We start from the raw sequence: 18,122 nt of genomic DNA on the forward strand, positions 1-18,122 counted from the left end.
CGCTATGAATAGCTTAGTGCTTATCAGGTTCAGGCTAGACTTCTTGCACATCCGGGCTTCCTTAACCCAAATATTTTGGTTGAAGAGAATCAAATACTGCCCGACTGCCCCCCGGACTGAACTGTCACTGCGTCAAGGCGTGGCTGAAGCCATCCATGCGTCATCATCTTCGCTTCCCTTCCATCGGTGGTGATTCTGGTGAACTCATGGTCCCTTTTGTTGCAGCCCTCGACTCTGTGTGTTTCGGTAAATGGAATAACTATCATTCACAGAAACACTCAACCCTTCTCGTGGTCAGGCATCTCTTGGTCACCGCCATGCTTGGGCCACCAAGCAGTGTGAACTATTGCATATAGCTGACAGGCTTTTTGTGAACCCATAGGCTACCATGAGTCGTGACAGGAATGACCAACGCAGTGTCACGGCTCGGCAAGCACCCGTTGGTTGGTCACCATCTTTCCCTGTAATGCAATATTCAGGTGTGGCTTCAGGTGTCACGGGGAGTCTGGAGTGTTGGTTGAAGAACGAGCGCGAATGACTTCCGAGCAGGGACCGTGTCGCGTCTCTGGCTCATGTTCTCAGCTTAACGTGTCCACGCCACTCGCTTCAGATTCTGCACCGCGTCCACGCTGAAGCAGAATGTTGCATCAAACTCCTTTAAGCCGGGTTCTTTGTATATTGCCAACACAGCCAGTCCGAGATACGAATGGAGCAAGTCTGGGATTCCCATTAGCATTAGCATGACAAGTTGCGACTTCACATGGACATATTCATCATACCTGGAAGCTCGCCCGGACCTTTTCCAAAACCACCGATGATGTGTGTCACTGTTTGCAACAGATATCTTCGTAATGCTTCGACCTCGACCAGGTGCTCGTTGTTGAGAATCTGCAAGTTATCAATCCATGATCGACTCAAGCAGGTTCTTTCAGATGTGTCTACCTTCAACGCTCCCACATTCCAGAAGCAATAACAAGTGTCTGCTATTTTCCCACTCCGGCCACAGAAGCCAGCGATCATACCCGACTCTTTCGATTCTTGCTTCACTTCCTCATCAGGCTGTGTTTCCTCCTTATTGGCATCATCTCCATCCTCATCTCCATCCTCATCCTCATCCTCATCCTCATCCTCGATCCAAGTTGTCTGTCTTTCCAACATCCATCGTGCACAACTAACAAGATCAAGTCCCGCATGACCCGCAAGTTCCTGTATTGACGCCTGCCTATTTTGGCTCTGGCTGAGAAAAGACAGCGTTGCTATTGCACAGTAATTCAACCCGGCTGTTGGACGGTTAGAGAGGAGGAAATCGTAGTTATGGGAATCCTCTCACTGACAATGTGCTTCAAGAAGCGGTGCTTGCGCGATGCCGCCTTCCAGACTCTTATCATAACCGTCAACAACGTAGTCCAAAGCCATCACAACAAACCCCATAAGAACTCACTCACCTGACAATTCGCAAGATACTGCTGCAGTCGCAACTGATCGATGCCTCCAACCCTCCCCAGCTCCCCATCTCCATCTCCATCCCCGACCAAGATCCTCATCGTCCCAGCCGCACACAGGCAAAGCCTGGGATCTCTCCCACCCTGCACGACCTGATCCTCACCCAGAAACTCCCCAAAGCTCCCGTCCGGAAGCTGCAACCTTCTGACCCACGCAAGACACTCCCGTCTTCTGACCCTTGCCAAATCATCCCCCAGAACCAACAACGTCGCCAGCGCAAAATACGTATTCGGCAGATTCGCCGGGTCCCAATGCCAATTATGAGGGCTTCGCAGCGGCCCCAGCCCCGTGCCGGGAAACCCTCTGAAGCCGCCCGTGTGCGGCACCTGGCACGCGTAGATCCATTCAACCCAGCTGTGTCTCTCTTCGGGTGTGATGGCGCTCTCCAGTGCGCCGAGCAGGTCGAGCGCCGCGACGATGAAGAATCCGAAACTCATCCGGCTGGATTCCCCGGTCGTGTACGGCTCCGGGAGGAGCTGCGCGCATCGTTTCCAGTATTTGATGTGCCGTTCTTTGTTGAGTTGCGGTTGTGCTTCGGATGGCATTCTGTTGGCTAGAGTTGGCTGTGGTGTGGGATTGGACGGTGACCTAGATACATATATTGGCCAGTCTGTCAGGTTTAGTCATGCGCGCTAGCCCAATTAATTTCTCGGTCTTGTCATAAGCATGGACTTTAGGTCTCCGTATATGCGTGGATGGTTTGTCTGAGTAATGAGACGGGAAGCCTCTATCAAGAATGGTAAAAATAAATCGGGGAACGCGGGATAAGGAGGTGTGGGAGGGAGCATCCGCAACAAGACCGAAACGATTTCTAGGAGACGAGGCTGACCTTGCGACATATTACGAGTACATGATACGCTCACACCTGATGCCGCTCTACAACACTCTGACAAATCATAAGTACAGATTATAGTAGTATGTCAACACTGAAACGGATTTGCAAGCGTCTGAACTCTGTTGTCTAGCATTTCTTCTGGAACTTAAACAATTGTGTGAACGTAATGAACTAGCCACCATTTATCACAGTGACCACGAATTCAACTCGTGGATAGAAGAAAATGAGGCTGGCTTCATGTCGTAACGCCGATGCAAAGCTGTTCGAGACAAGATCCCGAGAAAGAAGAAACCCCCAAGGAAAACCCAATCACATAAAATCATCATCTTCAAGACCGCCGTCATCATAACTCGTAGTATCAGCCATGCCTCTGCCCATATCTCGCGTTGCTGCAAGTGTGGTCTTGGTCTTGGCTGCTTTGGATTTCTTGCCAGTCTTGTCGCCTGACTTCTCCTCTTTCATCTTCTCGTTGCTCAGGGCGGTCAAAGCGCTAGCTGCCTTCTTGATTTCTGCGCTCGGTAGATCGGCGGCTATCTGTTTGACAAACGTAGAAAGCCAGATTGAATAGTGAGGTTTGGAAGAGGCCGCTGTGAGTAGGGGGACTAATGTCTGTGAGAGAGCGTCAAATTGTGATTTGGTTGCTGGTCGGAAAAGAGCAAGGGTGGAGAGATCAATGGTTTGGCCGGGGTTTGCTTTGTCTTCGATGATGACAGCCTTATTCTTTGTTGTACGGGTTGTCGGTCCAAGTCCTGCACTAGCAAGAAGATCTTGGGCGTGCTTCAGGTCGGACTCTTGCTCGGTTTGGCGCAGGCGTGCTCTTTTATCGGCTTCGTCCTCATCTGAGCTCTCCTCATCTTCGCCAGCAGCGCGTCTTCGTCGATTGGCCTCACGGTGTTCTTCTATTCTTTGAGACTTTGGTTTCTTGTTGGCTGCTGCTTCGGCCTTGGCTTTGGCCGCAGCTGCTTCTGCTTTGGCCTTTTTCTCTCTCTCGACATCCGAATCTTCCTCTTCATCCCAGTTATCGGCAACCTGTGGCATCGTTAGTGATCAGGGATCAAGGATATTGAATCGTAGGGCCATACGTCATCAGAGTCTTCTTCATCAGCGAACTTTCGTCGGGCAACTGGAACATCGACAGATTCTTCTTCGGAAGATGTCTCTTCGGACTCTTCTTCTATAAGTTGTACGAGTCAGTATCTATAGTGCGCGGTGCCTGGCCTCTTCAAAAAGGTTGTGTGGGAGGCGAAAATTCGCGCGAAGGGGGAGCGACTTACCCCACTTCTTGGGCGGCATGGTGAACGCGGTCTCTGCGAAGAGGGGTTTTCTTTGATTGTCAGGTAATCGTATGAATTGCGTGAACGTGTAGGTTGTCGTAAGAGCAAGGTGGGAATTTGACTGTGTCGTTCAATGGGTGTGGGAAACGAAACAAAAAGTTGGATCGTGGGAAGTTTAGGGGGGAAACTTATTGTGTGTCACCCAGGCGCAGATCGGTTCTTTCCGAGGCGGTTCCCTAAGGCTTGTGAGTCTTTCAGCCCACTGCATGTGGCCACCGGCACTGGTTCTTCACTGTCAGTCCATGACGGCAGCCTGCAGCACCACTTTTCGCCCTGGCCAATTCTCATCACATCGAAATTCACATTATTTCCCTTCCGATGCCAAGATTTTGCTGCCCAATTCACGCCGGCTGTTTTGAACCGTGGGCTCTCTAGACTCTAGTGCCCGTTGTCCTACTCCGACGAGAGAAGCTTCACAAAACATGTGCATCTCAATCCAGCCAGGCACGTGTTTTTGGTCGTCGTGTGTACTAGAACAACTACTGGCATTTGAGCATTCATCACTCTTCTTATTCGTGATTCTTAGCTGCATTTGGCTGCAGGCTACCTCGCTGTTTGTTTACCTCTGCTACCTATAGTTGATATTCCTCTAACCTCCCTATCACTTTTGGGTGTTGTAAAATGGAGGGCCACCGCGACATCCCTTCCATCCATGGTTGATACAGTTATTGCATCCAGACCTACTCCCGGAGACCACTTACAAGTTGATGGCCTTGCGGAAGTTGGATCCAGCATAGATGGCGTTGTCACCGAGCTCCTCCTCAATGCGCAGAATCTGGTTAAGCTTGGCGAGCCGTTCAGATCGGGCGGGAGCACCAGTCTTGATCTCACCAGCGCGTAGACCGACGACAATGTCTGCAATGGTGACATCTTCAGTTTCACCAGAACGATGAGATACCATCACACCCCATCCGGCAGCATATGAATCCTTGGCAGCCTGGATAGATTCTGTTAGGGTACCGATCTGGTTGACCTTGAGGAGGAGTGCATTGGCAGCCTTGGTCTCAATGGCTTTCTTAATGCGGATAGGATTGGTCACAGTCAAATCATCACTGTGATACCTGTTAGTGATGCTTCGACACCATGCGATCCGGCACAAACTTACCCAACAATCTGGAAGTCGGAGGTCTTGTAGAAATAGCTCCATGCCTCCCAGTCATCCTCGGCGAAGGGATCTTCGATCGATACGATGGGATACTTGCTGGCCAATGACTTGTAGATGTCTGCAAGTTCCTCGTAGGTGATCCATTTGGTTGGGTCACTGTCGGGGTTCTTGAAGTCCAAGTCGTATTTCTTTTCCTTCTCCTTGTAGAATTCGCTGGAAGCAACGTCCAAAGCGATGTTCATTCTTCCTTCATATCCAGCTTCCTTGATGGAGTCTGCGATGAGCTCCAGAGCCTCTTCTGCGGTCTGGATATCGGGTGCAACGCCACCCTCATCACCAACATTGCCAGCAGATTGTCCATATCTCTTCTTTGCCAAGCTCTTCAGCTTCTGGTAGACCTCTGCGCCCCATCGGAGAGCCTCAGTAAAGGTAGGTGCTTGGCTAAAGGATTCAAGGTTAACAATGCACCAGTTTTGATGCAGATCTCAACTTACTCTGGGACAATCATGAACTCTTGGAAAGCAAGACGACCACCAGCGTGAGAGCCTCCATTGAGGACGTTCTGGAATGGCACTGGAAGAACATACGGCTTCTTGGTACCTGCAAGATCGGAAACGTGGGCATATAGAGGGACACCCTTCTGAGCAGCACCAGCCTTTGCAACTGCCAGACTGACACCAAGAATGGCGTTGGCACCCAAGTTGGTCTTGTTCTCCGTTCCGTCAAGGTCAATTAGGAACTTGTCAACGGTGGGTTGGTCTGTGACATCAAGGTTCTTCTCGATCAACTTGGGTCCGATGATTGAGTTGACGTTCTCAACCGCCTTCAGGACACCCTTTCCACCCCATTTGGACTTGTCTCCATCTCGGAGCTCGCAGGCTTCGTGTTGGCCAGTCGATGCACCGGAAGGAACGATGGCACGATGCAGACCAGTCTCAGTGACGACGTCAACTTCAACTGTCGGGTTACCCCGGGAGTCGTAGACTGATCGGGCGTGGATCTTGACAATAGGCATGACTGCGGTGGGTCAGTTTATGGGGAAAATCGGGAGGGCGAAAGGCAACCAGAAATAGTTGTGAAGGTGAAGAGAGGAGGATTGACCCAGAAAATGTGATGGATGGATGGAGGGGAAATAGTATAGCTCTACATGTGAAGCTTTTGTTGGACTTTTTGGGGCATGTACTTACTGGGTAGTAGGAGCAGTGGTGTGAGGGGACTTTATGTCAGCGATGAACTGCTTAGTGGAGTTGACTGAGAAAGACAAGAGCAGATGAGGCAGGAAGTAGAAATCACTTCTACTTTAATGGGATCTCAATGAGGAAGAAGAAACTGCAAGAAGGGAAAAGCAACTGAGAACGCAATTGCTGGACTTTTTGTTGTTTCTTGGTGGGGTATCGTCAATTGGCTGTTGATTGTCGCTACAAAAGTCACTCACCAAAACTACCACAGTGCAGGCAGTGGCAGCGTGATCTACGGAGGATGAGGCCTGCAACTTGAAGCTGCTGCAAGCTGCCACTGCAGCGCGGGACGAAGTCATGTTCCAATTGGATCTGTCCCAAGGGCTGGATTCAAGGGTTCAGGGACCACTGCCCACTGCATCACCCCTCTATGAACACTCACCTGGGAAAGAGCGACTTCAAGCTGTGGCAGCCCCTCCATCCCATCTCAACCAATTTCTGTTTTGCCCTATTTTTAATCTCACCGCCCGGGCGGGCGCTTTCACTAGTGGTTTTTGGTACTACGATGGGAGGGACGATCACGCTGCCAAGTCCAAAAACACGCTATACCTTAAACGTAATATCACCCACGTGACCCTGTATCTAAAGCCTTGCCTTGCCTTGCCGCGTCTGCTTGGGTACCTGCGTCGGAGTTCATGTTGCCATCATCAAACCCAAGCGACCAGAATTCACATTTCCAAGTTTTCTCATCCTCCTTGTCCAACAATCCTCACAAGCAGATACTGAACGATTCGGTGTAGCCTGTAATCAACCATCCCCTCCACGCCGACCATCCGACTTCTTTCCTCCTACCTGCACGATGGACGGCGGTGGAGATCCGGAGAGGCAGCAAGCCCTCGAACAATACAAAAACAAACTGCTAGAATCAAGAGAATGGGAGTCCAAATTAAAAGCACTAAGGATGGACATCAAGGGTCTACAAGCAGAATTCGAAACCACAGAAGACAACATCAAAGCATTACAGAGTGTCGGCCAAATTATTGGAGAAGTGCTGAAACAACTTGATGAAGAAAGATGTATGTTTTGACCATACCATAGCGGTCTAGCATGGAATTAACAAGTCTCCAGTCATCGTCAAAGCCTCCTCAGGCCCTAGATACGTCGTCGGCTGTCGGTCGAAGGTCGACAAGGCCAAACTCAAGCAAGGCACTCGAGTTGCACTCGACATGACCACTCTCACAATCATGCGTATGCTACCACGAGAAGTCGACCCCCTGGTCTACAACATGTCGTTGGAAGATCCCGGTCAGGTTTCATTCGCAGGAATTGGTGGCTTGAATGATCAGATCAGAGAACTGCGAGAAGTCATCGAACTTCCACTTAAGAACCCGGAGCTTTTCCTGCGGGTCGGCATCAAACCTCCCAAGGGTGTCTTACTATATGGACCTCCAGGTACCGGAAAGACCCTACTGGCCAGAGCTGTGGCAAGTAGTCTTGACACGAATTTCCTCAAAGGTATTCCTTGGGCCTAGACTTGCTACGAAGAAAGCTAACATTAATCCAGTCGTCTCCTCCGCTATCGTCGATAAATACATTGGTGAATCTGCTCGCCTTATTAGGGAGATGTTTGGGTATGCCAAAGAACACGAACCCTGTATCATCTTCATGGACGAAATCGATGCAATTGGAGGCCGAAGATTTAGTGAAGGAACATCCGCTGATCGGGAAATTCAAAGAACATTGATGGAGTTGCTCAATCAGCTGGACGGTTTCGACTATCTGGGCAAAACCAAGATCATCATGGCAACCAACCGACCCGACACACTCGACCCTGCCTTGCTTCGTGCTGGTCGACTCGATCGAAAAATCGAGATTCCACTCCCTAATGAAGTCGGAAGACTGGAAGTTCTCAAGATTCATGCAGCGGGAGTGGTGACCGAGGGAGAGATCGATTTTGAAAGTGTGGTCAAGATGAGCGATGGTCTCAACGGTGCTGATCTGCGAAATGTCGTTACTGAAGCTGGGTTGTTCGCTATCAAAGATTACCGCGACGCTGTGAACCAAGACGACTTCAACAAGGCTGTCCGGAAGGTCGCAGAGTCCAAGAAGCTGGAGGGCAAATTGGAGTACCAGAAATTGTAAGATATATACTAGGGTGTTCTGTTGAATGCATAGCGTTTGGACTCTGCCAAAATAATCCAATCCTCATGTTTCGGTGGGCGAACCTGCGTGGTGTACCATAAAATTGGCATCAATATTTGCGGCGATTTCTGAATAGAGCAAAAATACACCAGCTCCTAGACGCCGTGATAGGCCTTTATTCCAAAGCTCTCTCTTCAACACTTGAGACCAAAGAGAACGTCCAATAGTAGCAGCGTTATACCTGGCTTTTCCTCCTCGCTACCGGTGCACCATGTGAAATAGTTACCGTGAGGTCAATCAGACAAATCAATATAGTGAAATGCAATCGATGACTCTATGCACCGTCAACCTGATGGTTGAACATCTGCGAAAGTATCCGACCACAGTATTCATTCTCGTGCGAATCCCATGGCCGACCTCCACCAACTTATGATGCCTTTGGCTTCCATAGAAGTAGCGATCTCCTTCACAGTGCCCACTTCTTCAAGTATCCCCAGTGGCGACTCCATTTCCAGCGTGCTTCCTCCTTGTTCACCTCCCGCAATGCTTTCGACAGGTGCTGCAAGTTGATAGTCTTTGTATCGCAGGCCATGAACAGTGTCTACCCAGCTCTGAACATCAGACTGGGTGCGACCTCTGACATACATCACTCCTGGAATGCCACCTGTTCTCAGCAGAGCAAAGCATTGATGGATCTTTGCTGCCACTTTGAGACGAGCTATTTTCTTCCTCGAAGTGATATGATGCGTGCGTATCAACGCATGATACATCTGGCCTTCGATTAGACCTGATTGACCACGATTTGAACACGCCTTGCTGCTCAGATAAGTAATGTTGCTGCATGGCGGATTGGAAATCAGAAAAACCTGGAGCGAACACAGCCTCGTGATGAGCTTCAGAGCCTTGCCGGCAAAGACGGCTTCGAGCGGAGTTCAACGCTCTTGGACCCCTGCTTGGATCCCCGCAAGACCATTTCCCCTGGTCAGATCTCATCTGTGAATGGGGAATACGGGCCACCCTCGCTCAACATCAGCAAGAGGCTTGGATTGCTTTTGATGCCTTCTGGTGGCTGCGAGCCACCGCTCAGCTTTGCCTTGAGGGTTCGAAAGCCTACACGTATGGAACCAGAAGCCATGTCCGTCAAGATCAGATGCAATCAACCTTACCAAGAAATCCTATGGGTAAGCTTTCGTGCTCGATTTAGGTCATGGTTGGAGCACCGTTCGACGTCAACGGGATCACATCATACACAACAGCAGTCCCATACCTCGGCATCTCTCCAAAGGAGGACTTATTCAACTTCGGGACGGTCTACTGCAGAGTCATGAGCCTCCACGGACTTAAAAAACAGACATCTAACTAGCTCTCCGGCTAGATGATCGAAGATCCGTTTCTTGTGGATGACCCCATGTTTTTTCTGATTGCCCATATGTCCGTATTTTGACTTTTCACCTTTCTCGTCTTCGTCTTATTTACTTCATTCAGACCTTGGCCTACCTTTGTTGTTGTTGTTGTCTTTCTACATCGAACTTGTCCTACTGCTCCAGCTACTTATGTTAATGGTATGGCCTGAGGCATCTTTTGCTTGACAAGCATTTTCGGCACCAAGATCACAAGGGCAAAAGCACGTCATTTGGATTGTTTGTTTGCATATTCGTAGCGCTTGGGCATCGAGGAATCATGGCATATCGAAATCATGGAGATGAGAAGGTCGACATAGAAGCAGAACCAGTCCAGATCCCTCCCCTACTCGATATTCCCATCGAGGAGAAAGCAAATGTCCTACCACCGCCTGCTCCACCTCCTGATGGTGGCTTGCGAGCATGGCTCCAAGTACTCGGCTGCTACCTCGTCTTCTTCAATGTCTGGTACACATGCTCCAATCCAACGTCTGCCTTCTGGCCGAATAATGGAAACCTTTCTAACCTAGTGACATATCAGGGGATTTACCTTCGCATTCGGACTTTTCCAGAACTACTATGAGACGAACTTACTCCGAAACATGAACCCATCTGCCATCTCCTGGGTCGGCACGACAGGCTCATACCTCCTGATCGTCACCGGTGTGATTTCAGGCCCTCTTTTCGACCTCGGCTTCTATCGCGTAATGCTATTCGGTGGCGCCGCCGTCTCGACGTTCGGCTGTATGATGTTGAGTCTCTCGACGAAATACTACCAAATCCTCCTCTCACAGGGTATATGCATGGGACTGGGATGTGGGGTGTTGTACGTCCCTGGCCTGGCCTTAGTGAGCCGTTCGTTTACGACCCGTCGTGCCGTGGCGCTGGGGATCGTGACCTGTGGTGCTCCCATCGGTGGCATCATCTACACCATCGTCTTCAACCAGCTCATCGATGGTATCGGCTTCGACTGGACCGTGCGAGTCATGGGTTTCATCATGTTCACCTCTTTTTCTATTGCTTTCCCACTGCTGCTCTGGGGCGCGGGAAATACCGGCGACATTGCGGCAGGTACCACGCGCAAGATCTTTGACAAGAATGCCTTCTCAGATCTGGGATTCTGGCTCTACACGTGGTCGAACTTCTTCATCTTCTGTGGCTATCTGGTTCCCTTCTTCTATATACCGAGCTACGCACAGCTTGAGCTTGGGACGTCTCGATCGTTAGCTCTTTACTCGATAGTGATCGCATCCGGTTCTTCGGTGATTGGTCGAATGGTTGCAGCGTTTGTGGCGGGGCGTACCGGTGCAATGATACCTTGGATCACATGTGTCGTTGTGTCTGCAGTAATGTGTCTTGCTTGGATTGGCATTCACAGCGTCCCTGCCTTTCTGGCCTTCGCTGCTCTCTATGGTAAGTACTTGTTTCTATTCTCACCCTTGCATATTTCCTTAATTCTCGAACCCCAACTCCATCCTTAGCGTTCGTCGGAGGAAGATGAACAATAATCTAACATAAACAAAAGGCGGCTTCAGCGGTGCGCTCATCCCACTTCCGCCCACCATCTTCCCTACTGTGTGTCCCGACCCAAAGGTGCTGGGCGCTCGATTAGGTATGGCGCAGGCAATCGGTGCGTTTGCCTCATTGATCGGCAGCCCCATCGCCGGAGCCCTGGTCAATAGTGGTGGTGACAGTGGTACCGGCCAGGGCTATCTAGGTCTCCAGCTCTTTTGTGGGTGCATGATGCTCTTTGGCTCGGTGTTGTTGTCCGCGCTGTGGTTCTATTTGTTCAGGAAGCGGAAGACGAAGATTTTGATCTAAATACCTAGGTATGTTGAGTGTTTTGGCTGATTTCAGGATCGAATCTAGCCTGTCGAACCAAGCATATGGGTGTGTCTAAATAATTGGGGTTTATGTCAATACGCACGAGGCAATATGTTTTGGCAGCGCCCAAAGATATGTCGATACACGATCCGCTCTACGTAAGAGGGAACGGTGCGACATCTGGCATCTCATATCGCTCGTCAAAACTGGCGACTGACAACAGTGGGTACGAATGTAGTTATGAATTAAGTATCAAGAGTCACAACTCTGCGCATGAAAAACCTAGAAGGTATTTTATTACTTTCCCACGGCTGCCTCGATAACACACAGATGTATCCATTCTGGCTTTCACGGCCAGTTACATTGTTCTTTCCGCTTAAGGCGCCAGGGGACGTTGAACTCTATGGACCCACCAAACACCGAATCTAACTTCCAGGCTCAAAAGAACAGTAAACCTTGATCGATTTGAGAGGACCTCGTGGACATACTGGAAGTATATATAAAGACACGTTATTACTGTCGTTGAAAATGGCGCAAATGCAACATCAACGCCTTCGTTTTCACATCAAGATTACCCCTAGGTTTGACTTACTCCTATATCTCAAATACAGCACCAGACGCAGCAAGACAACTATATCGATCTGGAGCCCTCCTCTAACAACAACCAACTGTGAAAATGCCGAGTCCACCACATCACAAGGCTTTTCCAAAGAACCAATCCCTCTCTTCTCCCCTCCACACTCAAATCGAACGGTTGGAAACAATGCCTCGCTCAAAACCAACATCATCATTACTACCACCGCCATCACCATCACCATGGCCATGAAAGGCCCGATCTGGCGACACACCAGTCGCCGCCTCATCGGCAACCAAGAGGAGCGTCGCAGAGGCAACCAGCCCGTCGAAGGGGGTTGTTCATTGGAAGACGCCGTCGCGTATCTGGACACGGCACGAGCTCCAGTTTAAGGAGGGTAGCAGTGGTAGCGGAGCGCAGTAAGGTGCTGATGCCAAACAGCATCATCACAGCGCCTTCCGATCGTGAAGTCGGCATCGATGATGGCGAGGTCGACGCCAAGTCTACGACCGCCGATGAGGCCGTGGTGCTTACCGTCGCGGAATCGGACGATGCAAACTGGGAGAGTAGCAGCGACGCCGAGGATGTTCTAGAGTCCGCCATGGTCGTCCGAAGCAGAAGAGGGTCATGATGCAGACGCGGAGCACGTGGCACAGAGAGGAGAAGAGGAGCAGGAGGAGGAGCAGGAGCAGCAGTCGGAACCATGGCCTAGGGTTACTGGTCGGACTCGCGTGCCCCTGAGTTACATGCTCCAGGATCTCAGTCAGGAGGTGCCGAGACAGTTGGTGCGAGTGCGGTACTCGCATAAGAATCGCTGGCAGTATGGGAATGGGAAGTGGCAGGTCAAGCTGCTTAATACTGTTGACGAGGTTGATGGGTTCTAATTGTGGGGGTTTGGATATGTATCAAGAGATGGCAATTTCTGACCATGGGATGGTTGATGGTGTACTTGTTTTTCTTGATGGATGTAGTACACGCATAGCACCAAGCTGTAAAGAGCCAATGTCTAGAGAGGGTACCTTCCCTCTGTTCACACGGCATTCATGCCTTCTTTCTATAAATTGGGAGAGATGGTACAAGCGGGCTACCTAGGTAGTCATAGTCGCAGTTTTTGTGAAACATGTCTATACGTACATGAGAAGTGCTCTCGGTGTGAGAGGTTTCGTGATGGTGGTGTCGCTAAGAATGAAATGCTGTGTGGATGGTGAGAGAACGGGTATCGGAATGGTCGTTAGGCGACACCTGACAAAGTCTCGACAGGATCGTGTTGGGAAAGTTTGACAGAAAATCCACGACCAGATCAAGACCCCGGCTTGGGATATTTCTTCCACCCTCGGCCATGACCTTTCTGAATGAATTGTTAGCAACAATGCCAAAGATTATGATGGGTAGTAGTCTTACCGATTCCCACTCCCGAATCAAAGCAGGCATATTCTCCATCGCCTGCCTCCTCTTCTCCAGCCTCGTTCCCATCGAACGCTCCCATTTATGGCCCTTAACCTTTTCGCCCTCACCAGTACCTTTGATGCGCAGGCCTCGCTCTAACAACCGCTGCTGCTTGAATGCTGTCGACTTGCGACCAGGGGGTAGCAGTTCTTCTACACCGTGCTTCTTCGCAAGCTTGACCAGATCGGCTTGCCGCCGAAGGCTTATACTCGCGCCCGCCCATCGCCCTGTGGTGAAGTTCTTCCGTGGTAAGAAGGGATTGGGAGGGAAATGATTGCTGGGCGGTGGTTCGGAGGGATTAACTCCTCCTTCGAGTGTGAGGACTGGATTTGCGGGTGGGGGAGTAGAAGTAGCCGGGTCTTCTACTGAGATCGGCTGTGCGTATTGATAAAGAACTGCTCCATCTTCGCCGAGGACCGAAGAGGGTTGACGGATTGTAGCGGCGAGCTTTGCGGCCTTTTTTGTTATGGGAATCGTGATATTGGTGTGTTTGGCAGAGTAGAGCTCGGGAGGGTAACGTGTAAAGAAGCTCAGCAGACGTGCTGGTAGCTTAGTTTCGACGGCGAGACTGGCCATGGTGGCCTAGGCGCAGGAGATATCAGTGTTGAGACTGTTCCTGTCTAATCCAGGTAAACGGGATCGAACACGAAGATGAAGAGACATCCCAGAAGTTCGAGTCGCTAAACCGCTTGGCAACTAGAAAACAGCCGCAAGCGCGAGTGTAGACGCGATAGCCGCGTTTCTCGGTCGGAATGATTTCCCCAACTTGAAATCCTTCTCGTTTTCTCAACTGACATGCATTTCAGCTTTATCCCACGTCAATTCTTACCTTTTCCTCCCTGAATTCATTTCTAGAATATTGACTCTCGATCAAGGTTCGGAAGGTTACTTATCACATACAATCAATTCTATTAGTACCGCCTGCTCTGGTCGCTTTCAGCCTCGGTAGGCTGCGGTCCAAATGGACGCATACGGCGGGAGTGATGAAGACAGTGCGGAGCTGAGAAAGCTTCTTGCTGAGGTGGTACGTTCAACCAAGCTGCAATCCAGTCACCAGTTACTTGCTCCTGCTCTCCGTCGCTAACTTACTTCTTTCCAGGCCGAGGATCCAGATAGTTTCGAGACCTGGGAGAAACTCGTCCGGGCCACTGAGTCGCTAGAGGGCGGCATCAACCGGAACTCGAGTTCACAGGCCATCACAACCCTCCGGAGTGTCTACGATCGATTCCTCGGCAGATTTCCCTTGTTCTTTGGCTACTGGAAAAAATATGCGGACCTCGAGTTCTCCATTGCTGGCACTGAGGCTGCTGAAATGGTAAGACAAGGCACGCGCGGTTGCATGGAGGAACACAATGCTGATAGCATACTTAGGTCTACGAAAGAGGCGTCGCCAGTGTCACAAACTCGGTTGACCTGTGGACAAATTATTGTTCATTCAAAACTGAGACGAGCCACGATGCCGACATCATCCGAGAGTAAGTATACCAAGCACAAAAGAATATGCACCCTCTCTCGAGACCTAAACACAGTGCGGCACATACACATCCACACATGTCCATATCCCGGACGCTAGTACGGTCGGGTCTGGTCTGGTTTTCATCGTTATACCCAACGTTTAAGATTGGTGAGATCGTCACTCAATCACTGTCCCTAATGAACTTGCTTTCTTACAACTCACTACTCAGGCCCTTTGATCTTTTGCTTTTATCTGAAAGGAGGCCCTCGTGCCCGTCATACCATCTTTCGAGGGCCATTGTTGTGTTGCAGAAAAATTCATTTGATTGAAGGACTATCACTCACGTACATACACCTATTCCCCATCTTTGCTTTCCGCCCTCCTCTTCTGACCCCGAAGCGAAAGGTCTCCCGCTGACACTATACTATCTAGACTCTTTGAACGAGGCGCGACTTCTGTTGGCTTAGACTTTCTTTCTCATCCTTTCTGGGATAAATATCTCGAGTTTGAAGAACGCCTCGAGTCTTTGGACCGAATTTTTGCCATTTTGGGAAGAATTATCTACATCCCTATGCATCAATATGCCCGATACTTCGAAAAATACAGACAGATGGCTTCATCAAGGCCTATTGCCGCTACTGCTCCTCCTAGTCATCTCACTCAGCTACAACTCGATCTTGAAAATGAAGGTGCTGGCTACAAGGCTGGCCGGAGCCAAGCTGAAGTGGAACGAGAGCTAAGAGCTCGAATTGACAATTACCATCTCGAAATCTTCCGACGCACCCAGACAGAAACAAACAAACGTTGGACTTACGAGTCCGAGATCAAGCGTCCTTACTTCCACGTCACAGATCTGGACGAGGCTCAAGTTAGTAACTGGCGCAAGTACCTTGATCTGGAAGAATCTGAGGGCGACTACATCCGTACACATTTTCTCTATGAACGATGCTTAGTAACCTGTGCACTTCACGAGGAGTTCTGGCTGAGATACGCTAGATGGATGTTGGCACAGCCAGGGAAGGAGGAAGAGGTTCGAAACATCTACCAAAGAGCATCTTGCCTTTATGTGCCAATTGCTCTGCCTCTCACAAGATTGCAGTACGCATATTTTGAAGAATCATCTGGTCGCGTGGATATTGCAAAGGATATTCATGAAGCAATACTTTTCACCCTACCTGGCCATGTGGAGACCATCGTCTCATTGGCGAATCTCACTCGGCGACATTCAGGGTTGGAAGCTGCTGTAGCCGTCTATCAGTATCAGATCGAGCAGCCCAACATTGATGTCTCTGCAAAAGCAGCACTGGTTTCCGAATGGGCACGAATCCTTTGGAAGGTCAAGGGCTCACCAGCAGAAGCTCGCCAAGTCTTCCAGAAACATCAGCATTGGTATTCCGAGAGTCCGGTTTTCTGGAGCAATTATTTGAGATTCGAAATTGACCAGCCTGTGTCTCACGAAGCCGAACAAAGCCATCACGGGGAGATCAAAAAGGTGGTCGATGAAATCCTCGCCCACAGCAAGCTGCCAGAAGCCACTCTGCAGGAGCTTGTATCAATGTACATGAAGTACCTACTGGAAAGAGGCACCAAGGAAGCCACCAAGGAGTACATGAATCTTGACCGAGAAATCAACGGACCCGCTTCAGTACAAAAGTCTCTGAAAGCAAATCACGACGCTATCAAGGTCGAATCCATTAACGGACAGGTAAGTCACCAGTCGCCTTGAGAACCGTGCACCCGCTAACGGTATTGCAACACAGCCACCCCCGATTCACTACGCATAAAAGCTTCATCCGTTTCTAGGAGTTACACTGTGCTTAGATACCCTGATATGGTAAAGGGGAACTGTTCTGTAGGGCAAATCCGGATCGCTTGGGTGGAACATAGCGAATACACCAACACGATCTTTTCAAAGATGAAATTTCGCAATCAAGAGCAACAAGAATTTGATTGCTGTGTACAGCTTAGCTTTCGCTGTTGATATTATCAATACAAATTCTTTTGAAAGCAGTAGTCTTTGCATGACCTTCAAATGCCATGTGACCTGCTTCCTAGGCTCGGGCAGCATATGTGGTTCGGCCACCACGCTATTCCTGTTCCACACATGGGATATACAAACGCCTATCCATCTATCTTTCTTCCATGTCATTCTTTTGCCATTGTTTGGCTGATAGAAGTATGGGATAGTACCAAATGCCGAGTCATTGATATGGGGAGCTGCATAGTGTTATGAAGCGAAATAAAATAGATTTTTGATAATTTTACATGCGCAGAACAAAACGTCTAATTTTATGAAGGCTCAGACTATTCCACAGTAATGCTGAGGCAATCAACCCTGCATTTCAATCCCGCCGGTACCATGAATGACTTCTCCGGTAAAATACGAGCCTAGAGGCGAAGCAAGTAGCACATACGCCGTCGCCACCTCAATAGGCATGCCCGGCCGTTGCAATGGCGCTTCCTGCACACCGAGAGAGTCCATCGCCTCGGGTGGATTATTCTTCGTTGCAGGCTGCAGTGGCGTCCAGATGATACCCGGCGCCACGGCGTTAACTCGGATGCCATTGGGCGCCTGCTGCTGTGCCAGACTGCGTGTGAACGTTGCGATCGCACCTTTTGTCGACGAGTAGTCGACTAGTTGTGGATTGCCCATGTAGGCGGCCACGCTGCAGGAGTTGACGATGCTGGAACCCCGTTTCATGAGCGGTAGTGCGAATTTAGTCATGGCGAACATGCTGAGCACGTTGGTACGGAAGGTCTTTTCGACGACAGATAGGTCGATCTCGCGGAAGTCTTGACATATTTCTTGCATGGCAGAATTGTTAACGAGGACTGATAGCTTCTTGAATTTCTCGATGTGCGCGTCGACGGCCTTTTTGCAGTTTTCTTCTTTGGTGATGTCCAGGGCAAGAGTTTGGGCTTGTCGGCCAGCTTTCTCGATCTGGCTCTTCGTCCATTTCGCATCCTCTTCTTCTTCAGGTAGGTAGACGAAGGTTATGTCTGCACCTTCGCGGGCCATGAGGATCGCGACGGATCGGCCGATCCCAGAATCGCCGCCGGTGATCAGCACCGCTTTGTCCTTGAGGAGACCTCGACCCTCATAGTCTTTGAGATACGGGGCTTTGCCCTCGTCATCCCAGAACTCCAATTGAGTCCAGTTCGCGCCGGGTTCGAGTAAGGAGTCTAGTCCCTTGGTTCCTTCTTGATCTTGTTTCTTCAGCGACGTTGACGGGTATGCCGTAGGGGGAGCTTCTGAGTCTTTTGACATGTTTTCTTGACGAGACCGAGATATATATAGTAGAACTCTCGTGAATCAAAGCAGGTG

The 18,122-nt window shown here is 50.0% G+C and overlaps 10 protein-coding genes across 10 annotated transcripts; 4 read left to right on the forward strand and 6 right to left on the reverse strand.

Moving 5' to 3' along the window:
• Positions 1-583: 583 nt before the first annotated feature.
• LTR84_000114 (uncharacterized protein) lies at positions 584-2,048 on the reverse strand (the record flags this gene model as incomplete). The annotated part of the gene is made up of 4 exons (XM_064843745.1): positions 584-717; positions 780-1,280; positions 1,335-1,380; positions 1,446-2,048. The coding sequence occupies 4 exons, from the start codon at positions 2,046-2,048 to the stop codon at positions 584-586; spliced, it is 1,284 nt and encodes a 427-aa protein (XP_064711605.1).
• A 599-nt stretch (positions 2,049-2,647) lies between these two features.
• On the reverse strand, positions 2,648-3,631 carry LTR84_000115 (uncharacterized protein; the record flags this gene model as incomplete). Its single annotated transcript, XM_064843746.1, has 3 exons — positions 2,648-3,367; positions 3,421-3,512; positions 3,613-3,631. The coding sequence occupies 3 exons, from the start codon at positions 3,629-3,631 to the stop codon at positions 2,648-2,650; spliced, it is 831 nt and encodes a 276-aa protein (XP_064711606.1).
• A 738-nt stretch (positions 3,632-4,369) lies between these two features.
• LTR84_000116 (uncharacterized protein) lies at positions 4,370-5,792 on the reverse strand (the record flags this gene model as incomplete). The annotated part of the gene is made up of 3 exons (XM_064843747.1): positions 4,370-4,724; positions 4,778-5,218; positions 5,272-5,792. The coding sequence occupies 3 exons, from the start codon at positions 5,790-5,792 to the stop codon at positions 4,370-4,372; spliced, it is 1,317 nt and encodes a 438-aa protein (XP_064711607.1).
• A 1,022-nt stretch (positions 5,793-6,814) lies between these two features.
• On the forward strand, positions 6,815-8,097 carry RPT4 (26S proteasome subunit rpt4; the record flags this gene model as incomplete). Its single annotated transcript, XM_064843748.1, has 3 exons — positions 6,815-7,031; positions 7,084-7,470; positions 7,520-8,097. The coding sequence occupies 3 exons, from the start codon at positions 6,815-6,817 to the stop codon at positions 8,095-8,097; spliced, it is 1,182 nt and encodes a 393-aa protein (XP_064711608.1).
• Positions 8,098-8,486: 389 nt separating this feature from the next.
• LTR84_000118 (uncharacterized protein) lies at positions 8,487-8,860 on the reverse strand (the record flags this gene model as incomplete). Its single annotated transcript, XM_064843749.1, has 2 exons — positions 8,487-8,761; positions 8,857-8,860. 2 exons carry the CDS (start codon positions 8,858-8,860, stop codon positions 8,487-8,489), a joined length of 279 nt encoding a protein of 92 aa, XP_064711609.1.
• Positions 8,861-9,777: 917 nt separating this feature from the next.
• LTR84_000119 (uncharacterized protein) lies at positions 9,778-11,318 on the forward strand (the record flags this gene model as incomplete). The annotated part of the gene is made up of 3 exons (XM_064843750.1): positions 9,778-9,965; positions 10,039-10,910; positions 11,023-11,318. The coding sequence occupies 3 exons, from the start codon at positions 9,778-9,780 to the stop codon at positions 11,316-11,318; spliced, it is 1,356 nt and encodes a 451-aa protein (XP_064711610.1).
• Positions 11,319-12,137: 819 nt separating this feature from the next.
• Positions 12,138-12,526, forward strand: LTR84_000120 (uncharacterized protein; the record flags this gene model as incomplete). Its single annotated transcript, XM_064843751.1, has 2 exons — positions 12,138-12,231; positions 12,348-12,526. 2 exons carry the CDS (start codon positions 12,138-12,140, stop codon positions 12,524-12,526), a joined length of 273 nt encoding a protein of 90 aa, XP_064711611.1.
• Positions 12,527-13,195: 669 nt separating this feature from the next.
• On the reverse strand, positions 13,196-13,917 carry LTR84_000121 (uncharacterized protein; the record flags this gene model as incomplete). The annotated part of the gene is made up of 2 exons (XM_064843752.1): positions 13,196-13,243; positions 13,297-13,917. The coding sequence occupies 2 exons, from the start codon at positions 13,915-13,917 to the stop codon at positions 13,196-13,198; spliced, it is 669 nt and encodes a 222-aa protein (XP_064711612.1).
• Positions 13,918-14,302: 385 nt separating this feature from the next.
• Positions 14,303-16,581, forward strand: LTR84_000122 (uncharacterized protein; the record flags this gene model as incomplete). The annotated part of the gene is made up of 5 exons (XM_064843753.1): positions 14,303-14,365; positions 14,441-14,656; positions 14,713-14,816; positions 15,230-16,502; positions 16,558-16,581. 5 exons carry the CDS (start codon positions 14,303-14,305, stop codon positions 16,579-16,581), a joined length of 1,680 nt encoding a protein of 559 aa, XP_064711613.1.
• Positions 16,582-17,126: 545 nt separating this feature from the next.
• LTR84_000123 (uncharacterized protein) lies at positions 17,127-18,065 on the reverse strand (the record flags this gene model as incomplete). Its single annotated transcript, XM_064843754.1, has 1 exon — positions 17,127-18,065. The coding sequence occupies one exon, from the start codon at positions 18,063-18,065 to the stop codon at positions 17,127-17,129; it is 939 nt and encodes a 312-aa protein (XP_064711614.1).
• Between the last annotated feature and the right edge of the window lie 57 nt (positions 18,066-18,122).

Source organism: Exophiala bonariae (genome assembly GCF_035927105.1).
Source record: "Exophiala bonariae strain CCFEE 5792 chromosome Unknown scaffold_1, whole genome shotgun sequence".
NCBI lineage: Eukaryota > Fungi > Ascomycota > Eurotiomycetes > Chaetothyriales > Herpotrichiellaceae > Exophiala > Exophiala bonariae.